The 15,443-nt window shown below is 36.4% G+C and overlaps 2 protein-coding genes across 3 annotated transcripts in view; one reads left to right on the top strand and one right to left on the bottom strand.

The window, feature by feature from the left end:
* The window catches only part of LOC124221829 (uncharacterized), a 19,369-nt gene extending 4,855 nt beyond the window's left edge, over positions 1 to 14,514 (top strand). Inside the window, exons 5-16 of one of the 2 annotated variants that reach the window (XM_069137071.1) lie at positions 217 to 358; positions 440 to 5,347; positions 6,784 to 6,862; positions 7,190 to 7,258; positions 10,186 to 10,375; positions 10,600 to 10,716; positions 10,798 to 10,974; positions 11,094 to 11,261; positions 11,401 to 11,484; positions 12,354 to 12,396; positions 12,665 to 12,777; positions 12,873 to 14,514. In XM_069137071.1, coding sequence (XP_068993172.1) covers positions 217 to 358; positions 440 to 5,347; positions 6,784 to 6,862; positions 7,190 to 7,258; positions 10,186 to 10,375; positions 10,600 to 10,716; positions 10,798 to 10,974; positions 11,094 to 11,261; positions 11,401 to 11,484; positions 12,354 to 12,396; positions 12,665 to 12,777; positions 12,873 to 13,013 — 6,231 coding nt within the window. In that variant the 3' untranslated portion in view covers positions 13,014 to 14,514. Of the gene's footprint in view, positions 1 to 216; positions 5,348 to 6,783; positions 6,863 to 7,189; positions 7,259 to 10,185; positions 10,376 to 10,599; positions 10,717 to 10,797; positions 10,975 to 11,093; positions 11,262 to 11,400; positions 11,485 to 12,353; positions 12,397 to 12,664; positions 12,778 to 12,872 lie in introns of both variants that reach the window. The other variant, XM_046632165.2, reaches the window with a different exon arrangement.
* On the bottom strand, positions 13,991 to 15,443 carry LOC124221828 (uncharacterized). Its single transcript, XM_046632164.2, has 4 exons — positions 15,385 to 15,443; positions 15,173 to 15,291; positions 14,980 to 15,067; positions 13,991 to 14,892 (listed from the first exon to the last, which is right to left on the bottom strand). Exons 2-4 carry the CDS (start codon positions 15,289 to 15,291, stop codon positions 14,710 to 14,712), a joined length of 390 nt encoding a protein of 129 aa, XP_046488120.1. The 5' UTR covers positions 15,385 to 15,443; the 3' UTR covers positions 13,991 to 14,709.

Below are 15,443 nucleotides of genomic sequence, written 5' to 3'. Positions count from 1 at the left end.
CCAAATTCATTTCGTGTATTGTAAGATAAAATAGAATAAATTTCATCATTAATCAATCCGATTTATGATCATGCCAGTATAGTATATCCTAAACAGTTTAATGATTGAATTTATGTTTGAATAGAATTTATTTTTGACAGACTGTGTGATTGATTTAAGTTTTAGAAACATGTTTATTCTACAATTTAATAAACTAAAATAATCCTTTCTTTTCAGACACAATATAAGCAGTATGAAGCAAAGTGGACATCATGGCGGGAAAAGCTAATCGAACGTCGAGAGCAAATGCGTAAGAAACGTGAACAACAGAAGCTGACATCGAAGGTAGATTCTGAGAAAACGAAAAATATTCCTGGAGGTGACAAGATATTAAACATCTTATCAAGCAGCGAAAATCAGGGTTTGATTAATAATTTACTAGGAATTGGTAAAACCTTAGGGCTGACTGGGAAGCAGGATGCAGAAAATTCTTCAAAGTTACCAGGTAACACGAGGACTGTAGTACCTTCAACACAGCAACATGCTATGTCGCAGCCACTTGCAATGATTGCTCCAACGATGACAAGCAATATGACACATGCTGCATGGGCTGCGCAGCAATGGGCTGCTCAATATAATGCAAATATAACAGCCCCAAGTTACGGTGGTTTCCAATTTCTGCCTGGAATAGCTGGTCCCCCTATTGCTGGACAGTCTACTCAAGTTCCCCAATTACCCCAAGTAAGCCAAGGAGTTGGAAATGATTTTTCTCTGCCTCCTCCAAATCTGGGGAATTCAAGCGTGAATTTTTCTCAACCACCACCAGGATTTGGAGCTAATGATTCAAGGCAAATGTTGGACTCAGGAATGAAACAAAATGATCGTAATATCCATGATAGACCTCCGCTGTTATTCGATCCGAGTGGTGACAAAAAAGATAGTTTTGGGGGTAATGAACAATTTTCTCAAAGCACTGATAATTTCCAATCTGTCACTAATCGTACTGATGAAAAAGGTGATCGTTTTACTATGAGTGACCGCACTACTTTAGGAAGTCAATTCTCAATTAGAAACAAGCCTTACGATCGAGACACACAAAAAAGTGAATTTGGCATGAGTAATCGTCTCGGAGGTAACCAATTTGGATCTGACAATGAGCGTTATAATCAACCAGCCGATCGATTTGGTACAACCAGACCAGGTAGCGACTTCAGTACTAATGATCATAGTGGTCCAGGAAATCAACGACGACAGGAAAATGACTGCTTTGGAAACAGTGAAGATCGAGATTCAGGAAAAAACCGTTTCAGCATCACTCAAGAGCGAGATTCAGGAATCAATCGTTTTGCAAGAGATAATGATACTTTTGCTCCCAATAGTGACAGATTCAGCCGCCACGACCGCATTGGTCCAGGAGTTAATCGTAGTGGACATGATGATAGCAACTTTGGTCTGGGAAGTGATCGTTTTGGATCGAGTAACGATCGTTTTGGATTAGATATTGATCGATTCTCAGCGAAAAATGATCGTTTCGGATCAGATGTTGATCGGTTTTCGTCGAATAATGATCGTTTTGGGTCTAGTTCACTTGGCGATCAGTTTAGAGCACTATCTAAAGACCGATTTGGAACTGGATTAGATCGTTTCAGCTCTGGTAATAGCCTTCGGGGGTCTAGTAATGATCGTCTAAGCTTGGGCAATGAAAGATTTGAATCTGGAAGTAACCGATTTAATGATAGGGACAATTTCAATAAAAATTCTACCTTTGGACGTGATAATTTAGGCCCAGGAAACGAACGTTTTAACCGAAATGATCGATTAGATATTTCTGATCCTTTTGACTCTAAAGATCTTAGTTATGTGAATGACAACCGGCGTGATAGTTTTGGAGATAATTCTAGAGGATCGAACAAAAACGTCAGGCCATTTGAAGCTTCTGATAATATCACACCAGAACTGAGAAAACTTATGGAAAAACGACGGGCTGCTATGGATGTTTTCAAGCCAAGGGATGATGTATTTAATCCTGTTAGACAAAACAGTCTTGGTTCACTGAGCGAGAGCTTTAAGAAGATTACAGGAGAATTACCATACACATCGAGAAATCTTGGGGATATGGGAACAAAAAATCTTGGGCTAGGACACAGAGGCTCCGAAAATTTGATGTCTCGTGGACCAGGAGATTTTGGTCCTAGAAGTATAGGAACACTGCATAGTAATAACAACTTCGGTCCACAGTCTTCTAGAGGTATAGAATTTGGTACCTTCGGAAGTTCCAGCCTGGATAAGTTGAAACCCAGAGAAGAGTTTGCACCCTCAAGAAATGAATTCGGTCCGCCGAGAAATGAATTTGCTCCTCCCAAGGCTGAATTTAGCTTACCCAGAAATGAATTTGCCCCTTCCAGAAATGAATTTGGTCCTCCTAGAAATGAATTTGGTATTTCTGGAAATGAATTTGGTCCTCCAAGAAGTCAAGGCAAATTTGGACCTCGAGGGCAAGAGGATCTGGAACGTGGAACTAGAAATGATGAAACAGCAGACGATCAGTCAGTAAATTTGGGTTCAAAGGACAAAGAAAATTTTGATCAACGGGATAAAGGTAGAGCCTCCAATGAGCAGGCTGAACTCATTTGTAGATTGAATACTTCTGAGCAAGGAAATAATACTTTGGAAAAGGATAAAATTTTGCAACTTGAGCCTCCGTGCAATATTTTACCACTGGAAAAACCACCGTGGTTGGATACTCAATTCTCAGAACAGAATTTAAATGACAATGTAAATGGTGGTACCAATAATAATTCTGCCAGTCAGAATAGTGGTCTTGTAACAAATTCGGAGCGTTCAAATAATGAAGATGTGGAAAAAGCAGCAAAATCTCCTTCTAAGAACATTGATCAGGAAAGTGATAACAAGGATCAAGACCAATCAAAAGGTGACACTGACAAGCCTATGATGGCACTTGATGAGGTAAATACTGATGGAAAAGATCGAAATGCTTTACCTTTCATGGGTGAAAATGATCCGAAACCTGAAGATTTGAATATGGAACCTCCGCCAGAACTTCCTAATCTAGGACCTTTAACAGAAACACCAAATATGCCAGCATTCAGATCAAGTGAAACAAATCGTGACTCAAGTGCCAACTCATCCGGTCCTATACCACCACCCTTGATCCCACCACGAGGACCGAATCCTTTATTTTTCGATGGTCCGGGTTCATCAAGTGGTCCATTCAGGCCCGGAGGCCCTAACATTGATCAGTTCGGACCTAGGGGTCCAAATGTAAACCGTTTCGAATTCAGAGCTCCTATTGATAGACAATTTGGGCCACGAGGTCTCCCGTTTGGCTTAAGAGGTTCGAGTGATACTCAGTTTCGCCCGAGAGGTCCAAACGACATTCTCTTTGGTCCAAGAGGTTCAAATAATATTCATTTTGGTCCAAGAGGTCCAAACGATGCTCAGTTTGGTCCACGCGGGCCCAATGATACTCAGTTTGGTGCACGAGGGCCCAATGATACTCAGTTTGGCCCAAGAGGCCCAAATGATGCTCAGTTTGGTCCGAGAGGTCCGAACGACGCTGTGTTTGGGTCAAGAGGACCGAACGACACTCAGTTTGGTCCAAGAGGTCCAAATGACGCTCAGTTTGGTCCAAGGGGTCTAAATGATACTCAGTTTGGCCCACGAAATCTGAATGAAGGGCCCTTTGGACCTAAAGGATTAGGTGATAGTCAGTTTAGATCAAGAGCTTCAGAGCAATTTGGTTCGAAAGGTATCCATGACAATCAGTTTAATGCCTCTAATCAAAGAGGTCCAAATGATAGTTTACTAGGAGGTCGCTTAACTACTGAGCAATTTGGTCCAATCGGACGCGGTTTTTCTGGACCAAGAGGGCCAGGTGGTGGACCATTTAGTCAACGACCAATGAATCCGCCATTTGCAATGTCCAGAGACTCCAATGACGGACAGTTTAGGCCGCGAGGGCCAAATGAGGGAAGCTTTGGGTTACGAGGTTCAAATGTTAGTCAAAGACCAGCGATTCCATCTCTTTTGGGGCTTCAATTTGATAAACAGCCAAAATTTGATCTACCAAATGCATCTAGCAATATTCCTAATCAGAGTAGTAAGGGCTTTGAGTCAAGCAGTATTAATATGGATGAGAGCAAAACTGTTGATAGGAGAATATCTGGAATTGGTGAGTCTGATCCGACGGTGCGCATTACAATGGATCAAAGGCCTAAGTTTGGTCCAGGTGTAGTATTACCACAGAGTAGACCTACAGGCTTGGACCACAGAACTCCATTTGCCCAAGGAGTAATGGAACGGAGATCATCATTCGAAAAAGATATTCCAGGTGATGGAGGACAAAGTTTGCCTTTCACGCAAGGAGGACAAATGAATAATGAACTAAGATCACTCATTCGGCATGGTGGATCATCGTTAAATCCACTACATTCTCAAGAAGGTCCAGAGCAACGACCATTCATCCAAGGTGGTCTGAGAGGTTTGGAAAAAATTCCTGGTGTGCAGGGTGGGTCAAGTAATTTTGATCAAAGAATGGAAGACAACGTTCTAGAACAAAGACCTCCATTTGTGCTAGATGGACAAGGAAGTTCAGATTCCAACATGACACGTGGCCGTGAACAGAAATTAGGGTTTGATCCTACCTTACGTGAAAATAAAAATAACTCACAGTTTGACTCAGGATTTCGTGATAGATTGAGTGATCATGATGATCGCCGAAGACCACCACATGGTTCAGGCATTGATGAATTTCGTGTTGGGAAACAATTTAATTATAACCATGGTGGAAGTGCAGTGAATAAGATGATCACTGAAATAATTCCTGAAAAAGTTATAGATTACGGCCACCTAACGAAAGCTGTCGTACATGAGTACATAACTCCCGTTGAGACATTTGATTATGGTCATGGTAATTTAAAACCTGTGGTGCCTGAACATGAAATAATACCACGAAAAGATTTTCAACACTGGGAGGAAACCGAACAAAGTTTGAAGGAATATGACGAAAGATTAAGATTATATGCACGGGAACATGAATGGAAAGGTCGGGGAAACTTACGAGATGATTTCAAATTTGATAAACCACATTTAAGAGAACGTAATTGGTCCAGGCCAGACAGAAGATCGTTTGAATGCGATGATCGAAGACCATCAGATAGAGACTTAAGAGCCAGGAGAGACAGAGATAACAGGGAAGAGCGCAAGGAACGTGACCACGAACGTGACAAGGACCGAGGCCGTGAAGACAGAGATCGGGATGATAGAGATCGCGATGATAGAGATCGTGAATATGGACGTAATGTCGATCGAGAAGACCGTTCATCGAAAGATGGAAGTGATCGTAGAGGTATTTCAGCTTATTTGTTATATTTTTTGTACCAATCGTCTCAGTTTTTATTCTGATTGTTTCAAACGTGAAGTTATAGGAATTAAACTTATTGCTTATATGAAATTCAATATCATTTTTGTTTTTCATTTCTTTCAAATGACGTGTATCACATTTGTTATTTACAATTAGTAAACCGGCTGAGAAAGTACTATTAAGGAAGTATGTATTTACTTTGTGAGGTCTGAAAAGTACCTTCTCAGACCTAGTCTACTACAATAAAAATTATTGGCCATAGCTTACTCCTGATTTTGCAGGATATCTGAAGGAGGGTTCCATCAACCAAACCAGGTACATAAACCACATTTCGTAGATGGCTGTCGATTTTTTCTTAAGCGTATTTTTGTGCTTCAAAAATATGTCATATAGTTGTAAGTGGTAAAAAAATATTTAAATCTCTTTGGTTTTCTATATTCGACTTGAAGCAAGATATCAAAAATCTAAAATGACTATTTGTTTGGAATGGTAAGCTGAATGTGTACCCCAAATTTCAGCCAACAATATTTAACACCATAGGAGCAGATGCACTTTGAAGGGTCGAAAATGTTGCTCTTTGAAGATTTTTTAATGTTGCTTTTACTTGTAGACGATAGTCAATTTTATGTAAAAAAACGTCCTACAATGTTAGTACTTACTGTGAAAAGTTTCGGAGGTATGGGTTTTCACTAATAGATTTAGCAACTACGCCTTATAAATCGTTTTTTTCGCGTTGTGAGGAAAGACTAAGAAAGAAAGGTACTTACCGCATATTGAAAATTGTGTAAGTAAACAGTGTTTACTATAGGTACAAGTATTGCATTGGATTCAATGGAGTAAACATATATCTCTGAGACTATTTACAGTAAGTACTGACATTATAGGACCTTTTCTACATGAAATTGGTTACAGTTTACAAAAAGAGAAGTAATATTACAGAATATTCAATAAACGACATTTTTGATCCTTCGAAGTGTATCTCCTCCTCCAGTTTTCAATATTTACGACTGAAATTTGGCGTGCGCATTCAGTTCACTATTTCAAGCAAACAATCGTTCCAGATTTTTGATATCTTTCTCTGTGACGAACATAGAAAATCGGCTGGGTTCCAATATTTTTTTATCTCATCGAACTTTATGGCATGATTTGCAGAGCGCAAAAATACACTTAGAAAAAAAATCGCCGACTACCTGCGGCTTATGCTTCTTGTAGCTGCTTTGGTGAATAGAACCCTCCCTTAAGGGCGCATGACATGTACTGACTGTTCGGAATTAAATTAGCAAAATATGATATTTCTAAAGTGTCCAAAATCAATTTATGATTATCACTTGACTAGTATTGTAAAATTAGTTGTAGTTGTCGTTTTTTTATGGTAGACTCTTTTTTTAAATTCACGAACTAATTGTTTATTCCACTTGTAGATAAAAATCGAGACACAAGTGACAGAAATGACCGAATGAAAGTCGAACAAAATAAAGAATGCAACAGAGATGACGACAGGTAATTTGATCAAAGAGCACCTGTTACTGAGGACGCAATTACTTATTTACTTACCAAGCGATTAGTCTTCACATATTATTTAACGAATATATTGAGAAGTGAATTTTTCAAAATTTGCTTGATGGATCGTGATACCAGTATTACGTTACGTGTGTTAATATAGAATATTACATTCTCACTGTTAAAGCTTAATGATTTCGAGGTACCTGCACTATAGTGTGATTATCACAAGCTGAAACCTGCTCTCTAGATTTAGAGAATAATTCTTGTTTTACAAAGTCTGTATTGTGAAAAAATTTCTGTTTGAACATATCTGAATTCCAATAGATCTAAGGGCAACGTAAGTCATCCGGAGCATCAGAGTAAAAGCAACGCTAATACTTCTCAGGAAACCAGGTATGCAGCTCTCCTGTCACTATTATTATATTTATTAACAGATATGATTATAATATCAAAGTTTATGATTGTGCGCATGAGCCATGAGAATGAATGGAAGCAGCGTTTAGCTTCAGCATTCACAGAATTTGAATGCAGTGATTTTTTTAGAATGGTTATACACGACTGTGTATGAGCAAACACATTTGATCAGACATACAGGAATCAATAGCCACATATTTTGAGTAATTTTTGAGGGTTGGTGATAAATAAAGATTCACAGTGAATATAATATTTATGAGGTCATAGATTTTCTTAAGAAGATCTTTTTGAGTGTATATACAATCAAACAGGAGTTCTCCGAAGCTTATCACAGAAATATTTTGAAGAGATTTCATAGTTCTCGTGAGAGACTTCTTTTTTACCTTGCTAAAATATCTTTGCAACGAGTGTTGTAGGACTTGTGTATCGTTGTATATAAAATCAGAGATCTTCTTAGAAAAATTTCTTGTACATTATACACTGGAAGAAATTGTACGAAGTTAGTCCTATGCATTAAACCATGAGGACATTGTTTGCGACTCGATGTTGCGATTAGTAGGCAACAGCTGATCGCTTCTATTCAAAAAATTTCCACCGTTACTTCGTATTTCCTGTACCACCTAAAATTATATGATTGGCATCTTGAAACTTTGTTGTGATTTGCAATAAAGCTATTTCCTGGCCTGCATCTAAGAGCTGACTATCTTGTGTTTGTGGACAATTGATGCAATCAGCTGCATGCAATTTACGATTAAGAATAACGCGAAACATAATTATTTAATTCTTAGGAATTTATTGGTGACTTGCTTCTCTTTAATATTTGTCGCCTCACAAAAATGATCTGAAGTCTGTAGCTATTGGTATAGTTTCCCATGACTGACATACATTCGTTTTTGTGCACAAAAATAATTTACGTATGTGGTTCAAGCTTGACAACTTGCCATTGCTTTCACGTAATTTTTGGAACAGGCAAGTTGATCAATGCCTTCTACGAATTGGCTTTGTGTTGGCACTGAGACATTTGCAAACGTATACATTCGTTTGCCCCAAAGGTGCCTTAGAATTTCGCGCATCCAGTATCAAGTTATCAAGCATCTACCCTGTTAATGGTTTTGAATTTGGTATAATTTAGTTTGTTGGGAGCAGATGACAATTACTGTAAAAGTTTGTCTGTTCAGTAGTCTGATGTACTGTTTGATGAACAAAAAGTTTAGAATCAATCCACCTACAGTTTAATACGATCTTAATGATATTATCAGTAGCATTTGCGTACAACGTAACGTGTTGTTGACATATCATCTATTAAATTTAATATTCATAAATGTGACCTTTTCTATAGGAAAGATTGATATTAAACTGTAGTTGGGATCATTCTAAAATTTTTGGATTGAACAGTGTACGGCAATCACTGAAGTATAAAAATACTGGAACACGCACCATCAGTCATCAGAGCGTGTCGAGAGAGAGCCATCGGGAGGTGTTCTATCTTTCTTTCATACAGTCAAATCAAAAAATATTATGCATATATTAGTGAGCAGTCCGTGAGTAGCACTGCACACAATCGCTATAATCATAATAGATTTTTAGCTAGACTGTATGTAACGTGGTGCGATTGCGCATTGGTAATGAAATATGTGAACAAAATAACCCTGTACAACTCTCTCTCTGCGTTACCCCCACTCTCAATATTTACACTTAGTGCATGGTCCTGTATTATATTTTAGTGATCGCACTACATTACTCATATCTGCAACATGTACACTTTTATTTGTGCTCACTTAATGAACCCTGAGTTAGTTTATAATCTAATTAGCAATAGATTTTATGATTTGATTCATCTTTTTGATGGATAGTAAATACTTTGCGCCTTATTCTACTGAAAATGAATGGATTAGACTGCTAGACAGATGAGGAAACTTATTTAAATCAGATACTTATTTTTCTGTATTCACATCTGATTCACATCGAGACATGGTGCTCACACAAGGCACTCTCGTGATTGACGTCCTCGTGCATACTCTCTGCAGTACATGCAGAATGAAAATGCTGTTGCCTTTACGTATTTCTTTTCCTGAAGTACCGTTCGTTGTACACTGTGCATTACTTTCTTCATGGCTTACAGAATACAATATTCCTTATTTTGGAATATTGATTCAGCTCCGTTGACCAAATTTGTTTGAAGTACCTAACGTTATGGCATCTAGATTACGTTGCTATTTTTGCCATAGTAATTCCAAATGAAAACTGCAAAATGCTTTGGAATAGTTACGCTGATCCACCTATTTCAAGACTACTTATGTGTTAAGTACTACACTTTGTAAGCCTCTTATGAGTTTTACGCTACTGCGTGTTTTTTTAGCGGTGACAGATATATCGATAAACAAATTTATGCTATTATGACAATATATCAACTCGTCGTCAGTGGAGATATATGTTTAGATGTAAGAGTTATGAAACGAAATCAAATTCTAACATTTTACTGAGACTGAATCATACAGATGCGTTCTTGACAAAATCCTTTGCTCGACACTAGTACTTGTAGTGAGCACTTTTCATTAAATTAAATATGCTGCAATAAATTTCAATATGGAAACACTGACATTGTCCAGCATTATCATAGTTTCTGCTCAATTTATAGCTTGTCTTAAAATTAGTAGTAATCTTATGTCTGCAGTACAGTTATGTGCTAGTAAGGCATTTGAATTAATAGACTATCGTATATTGCGAACATTTTATTTTTCTGCTATTGTGATCAACTACCCTCTCCTTATTGGTATTAAATTTTCTTACAGCCTGAAGGTCAAGGTTGATAAATGAATTCAGTGTATAATGGAGATGCCAATGTTTCTGTAAATTGTATGTAAGCGCTACAATAGTTACTCACAAGAACTTCCATCTTGTTCCAGTACTTCAGAGGCTAAAAATGATTCTGCGGAGACAACTTCCACGAAAATGGAACTGCCAAGAATGCCAAACTACACCATGGTTGACGATATTTTATTCCAGCCTGGACGTCAGACTAGGCCACCCAAGATAGTGATTATTTTAAGAGGGCCACCAGGCAGTGGGAAGTCATTTGTTGCTAAACTCATCAAGGTAATTTTCATATGTATAGTAAAACTAGTGCCTTTACAGTTACTGAGTTTAAGCACAATTTGTTTTAACATCAATTTTGAATGCAAAGGATATTGTCAGTAGACTGTTATTGCATACTTATCCCAATATGGATCTCTGCAGTCTAAAAAATATGCTACATAATTCGGATACTTGGCAATTTATACCTGCTTATCGATTATGTAATTTTTTTTACATTTCTGTAGGATAAAGAAGTCGAGCAAGGAGGTTCAGCTCCAAGAATTTTAAGCCTTGATGATTATTTCCTTGTTGAAAAGGAGAAAGAAACTAAGGACGATAATGGCAAAAAAGTAGTTGCAAAGGTATGTATATATTTAGTCTATGAGTCATTTTTCATTTTACCTTAACATATTGTTTTTAAAATTCAATTTTAATATTCACAGGAAATGGTCTATGAGTACGAAGAAGCAATGGAACCCAGTTACTTGACATCTCTTGTCAAGGCGTTTAAAAAGAATATCACAGACGGCTACTTTAATTTCATTATTCTGGATTGTATTAATGAAAAAATTTCTGATTACGAGGAAATGTGGAGCTTTGCTAAAACCAAGGGCTTTCAGGTACATCATATTAAGTTGAAAATTGGCGAGTCATCTCATGTGTCTTCATGAGCTTGAACAAACAGATAGAATGAAATCAATCGAAAAAAATAACTAAAATCGTCTATTCAACTAATCAGGTGTATGTATGTGAGATGGAAATGGATGTACACATTTGCTTGAAGCGCAATATTCATAATCGCACCGAGGACGAAATTAATAAAATCGTCGATTATTTTGAACCAACACCTAACCACCACTTGAAACTGGATGTTAATGGGATGCTCCAGGAAGAAGCAATCGATGAGGTTTAACTTTTTTTTTATACTCGTTTAAGATATAGAGTCAAGTTAAAATACGCATTCGTTTAAATAATTTAATTATGCATTCCATCTTCAATTATAATTATAAAAGAATTTTTACGAGCCTCAAATTTACATCTATTAGGTTCATATGGAAGATAGCCACCCATCACCGGAGGATACTACCCAAGCAAATGATGATAGCCAGGATAGTCAAGACGAACAAGTTGTAAGTCCAACGGAACACTAAAATCTCATCTAAAAAATGAAGTTATTATGAAACATTCATCTTGCTTACATGTTGAATTTATAGCTGTTGTGAAAGAAAATATGAGACAGCGTAAAAATTCATATAGTATTTCCAAAATATTTTATGAATTCTCATAATATTTGATCTCAAACTCCGTTTGAATCTCATATTTAATTTTGGACCTGGCCTTATATTCTTTCCACTTCAAAATCAGGAAATTTTCGAATATTCAAATTATCACACTTAAAGTATACTAGTTTTGATTACACTTTTAAATATCTGTGACAAAAAATATGCACGAGGCTGAAGCTAGCAGCCAGAATTAGCAGCCAAATTTTGTAATGTTCATTCAAATAAGGTAGTGAAGTCGGAAGATCAAAATTTTGTGAAATACCTCGAAACTCCAATACTTTTATAGAATTAAGAGTATGAGAGTGAACTGCATTATTCTATTTTCAAAAAGAGTTTAACATGTTTTGTCGCTAACTCTGGCTACTAGCTTCGGTTTCATAAAATATTCCTGAATAGGAATTATCTAATTGTATATTTTGCCTTTGGAGGCATGTAAAGTCTCTTTAGTTATCTCTTCAATTTCATCAAGATAATTCCAATTCTGTTTTTATGTTTTACTTGACATGTACAGCCCCTCAGATTGATTCTGACACGTTCAAGGCGGCCAATGGTATTTATTATCTATACTAAACAAGTGCAACAAAATACCACACGGGTGGCTTTGAATTTATTAGAATCAATCTAAGGTTCTGTATATATCCGATCAATCTTATGTCTCATAAGGTGTTTTTATGGTGTTACTGATTTTTCATTTCGGTTTACTCTATCGAATATAGGGAATCAGCAAGTGGGAACAGATGGATGCCGACAATAAGTTGGGTGAGTGTGAATTTTAAACTTTTAACTTAGATTATTGATTGGAACACGAAATACAGTCCTTGGAGAAATCATTTCTCATAAAATACGGAATTGTCCTATTAAATTTATTCTAGTGTATACCATACATGCGAAAAGTTCGTTGAAGAGCATCATCATCTGTGCTCAGCTGTATGACCTGTATTTGAAGATAAATAGTTAGGAAAAAAAATATTATGTTACAAATTTGATTAATCAAGTAGTGATAATCAGTTATGGTATTTTTGTGCAGATCGTCTAGATGGTTTAGCTAAAAAGAAAAACGAAAACCGTCTTCAAACAATGGAAGATTTCCTTCAGGTGCCCGATTATTATAACATGGAAGATACGTCAGGAAAAAAAAGAGTGAGTTTTCGTAATTTTAAAAAATGAATGAAGCAGATTATTGTCGCAATGATTCATTTCGACGTAATTACGCGACGTTGTTTTGTCTGATAAAGGTACGATGGGCAGATTTGGAAGAACGAAAAGAACAAGAAAAATTGCGGGCAGTTGGTTTCGTCGTAGGTCACACCAATTGGGACCGAATGATGGATCCTACCAAAGGACAGAGCGCACTTACGCGTACCAAGTACATATGACCCAAATTTGTTCCCAGATCGTCCAGACAAAACAATTGATGTAACTGCACCTAATTAGGGAAGTAATAAATTTTGAATATATTAATTCAAATTTAATACGACGAAGCAGTTCATTATGACACATTTTAGCAGAAGACAAAATAAGAGTTTGGCAGGTACCAATGATTCAATTATAAGATAAACCCATTAATCCACGGAGAGTTGCACTATAATTCTCACAATAAAAAATAGATTATTTATTGAATATCCTATACTTTCCATAGCGTACTCAGCTGAATTTTTTGCTTTACTGTTAGATTTGTGTAGTCCAATGCATTAGTTTTTTTTTAACTTATTTTCACTGATTTGCAAACACATATCTGATGTTGGATGGCAGATCGTAAGCAAAATCAAAGTTTTTCGAAAGAAGTTGAGCCAAAGCTTGTGCAATCTCGTGTGATTAAATTTTTTATTTCGACAATTTTTCGTTCAATTCAATGCTGTGAAATATGTCGCTATTTTTTAGTCACTGAGATTTAATTTTTGGTAATAAAGCCAATTATTTTTTAGGAATTCTGTGGTTCAGATACCATAAATTCAATAATGTGTCACAGGATCAAAATAATATCGCAGGTACTATGAGAAGACTGCATATTTTTGAATCGATTATTTTTTTTAAACGATTCAGAATGGTTTTTTTTCTTTTTTACTTCATTCCTTCCATTCTTTCTTAGATTTAACTTCTTGATCTGCCTGTATTTTAGAGTTTTTGAAAGAAATATAACAGGATTCGTAATTTTCATCGGATATTTATTATGACATTAAATAGTTGATCTACTCATATCTATTGTATTGTGCTATATTATCATGTGTTGATGCAAGTTGAAAATAATGAAACTTGTTGTATCGAATTATTAATAATTCGTGTTATAATCTAATGTTTCTTTGCTTGTATTTTTTCCTACCTTATTTTACTGTCACAAGCTTTTTAATCCGGATGTACCCTCTGAAGTTTGAATATAAATATTATAAATAAGGAATCCGGGAATACTTTGTCTTCCTAATTTGATACACCCATCGAGTACAATGTAGATCAATTCGTAATAGGTTAAATGTGTGACAAATGTAAAAACGTAAACCCCAAATTAGTTTCACTCTAAATTTTAACAAATTTGACGCAACAGTTTGATCTATGTAAGATTTAAAATCGTTGCTAGCTGCTATTACTTTTATCGTTGAATCATTGTAAAAGATTCTCCGGGTTGTTGATCATGCAACAAATAAAAATTACCAATCAGTGATTAAAGTTATCATTTGATAGTTCCATTTAAAATACGTATGTAAGTATCTAGATTGCAAACCTATTCCATCTATTCAGTATGTACGAAAATATAGGAAGCTTGATACAATTTGCACGTTCACAGTTTATCATCATCAAGATCATTTTAAACATAGTTCTGTTATTTATACGATAACTGTAACTGCATTTATGTAATAAAAGTTTTAAACAAATGAAGATTAAGTATACAGAGTTGGAAAACAAAGCTCTCTCGTATATTGATTAATTACTGTCACAGTTGTATTGATTAGTATTTTTTAATTAACTTGTAAAGCAACAACCTTCTCCCTGTTTCAAGATCGGAAGGAAGTTGAAAGATTTCAGTGAAATCAAGAATCCACGCTTCCTTCGAATTACGGGAAACGGGTATCCTCTTCCTTAATTTTTATTTTGTACGACTTGTAAACTGGTTTTTATCGGAACGTACTTGATACTCGGTATTGAATCATTAATGACAATATTCGTTGAAGCTTGGTCACCCCTGGCACGAGGTGCTGCACTTTGATCACCTTCGCGCACAACGGCAGGTGTCGCTGTTCCATTACTGTTATCAAGTGATTGCTAAAACAATATGTTGAATTAAGTTTACGCTTGCATTGATAGGTGCCTACCCTTGAATATAATTCCGTTAACATTATTTTTCATTACCTGCATTACGTTGATGAGAAACAGAAAGGCAAGTAAGGTCAACGCGCTTAAGGCAGCACCGCCACTGCCACCCTTTCCTTTGTGACCCCTAAAAAATGTCTGAATGTATGGTACGAGTAATAGTAGCAAAGCATTTAAATCCAATCTTGCGACATTCTTTACAGTTGATACTGTTCAGTGCACAATGGCTTACCCGTGACCCCAACCATGATCGTAATGTCCATAGTCACTTGGTCCACTGTGATAACGATCCACCGCTTGTGTCGGATTTCGGCCGAAGGACCCAAAGTTCAACAATGATTTGAAGGTCATCTAAATGATAGGCAGATATAATTCAAACGAATATACATTGACAATAAATAATTGTATTTGTAGTTGAGCGAAAATTAACGATGGTTTAATTACCTTTGGGTAATAATGTGATTGTGATACTTTCTTTGAGAAGACTTCGGAAGTGACTGTTG

Source organism: Neodiprion pinetum, chromosome 6 (assembly GCF_021155775.2).
Source record: "Neodiprion pinetum isolate iyNeoPine1 chromosome 6, iyNeoPine1.2, whole genome shotgun sequence".
In the NCBI taxonomy this organism is placed as follows: Eukaryota; Metazoa; Arthropoda; class Insecta; order Hymenoptera; family Diprionidae; genus Neodiprion; species Neodiprion pinetum.
This window is presented reverse-complemented; position numbering and strand designations above follow the sequence as displayed.

Bases quoted from the DNA above. Each gene is read 5' to 3' on its own strand.
- LOC124221828 (XM_046632164.2), bottom strand. From the start codon at position 15,291: ATGACCTTCAAATCATTGTTGAACTTTGGGTCCTTCGGCCGAAATCCG. The intron at 15,068-15,172 runs GTAAGCCATTGT...GACATTTTTTAG, and splicing joins GATCATGGTTGGGGTCACGG to GGGTCACAAAGGAAAGGGTG. The intron at 14,893-14,979 runs GTAATGAAAAAT...ATATTGTTTTAG, and splicing joins TTCTCATCAACGTAATGCAG to CAATCACTTGATAACAGTAA.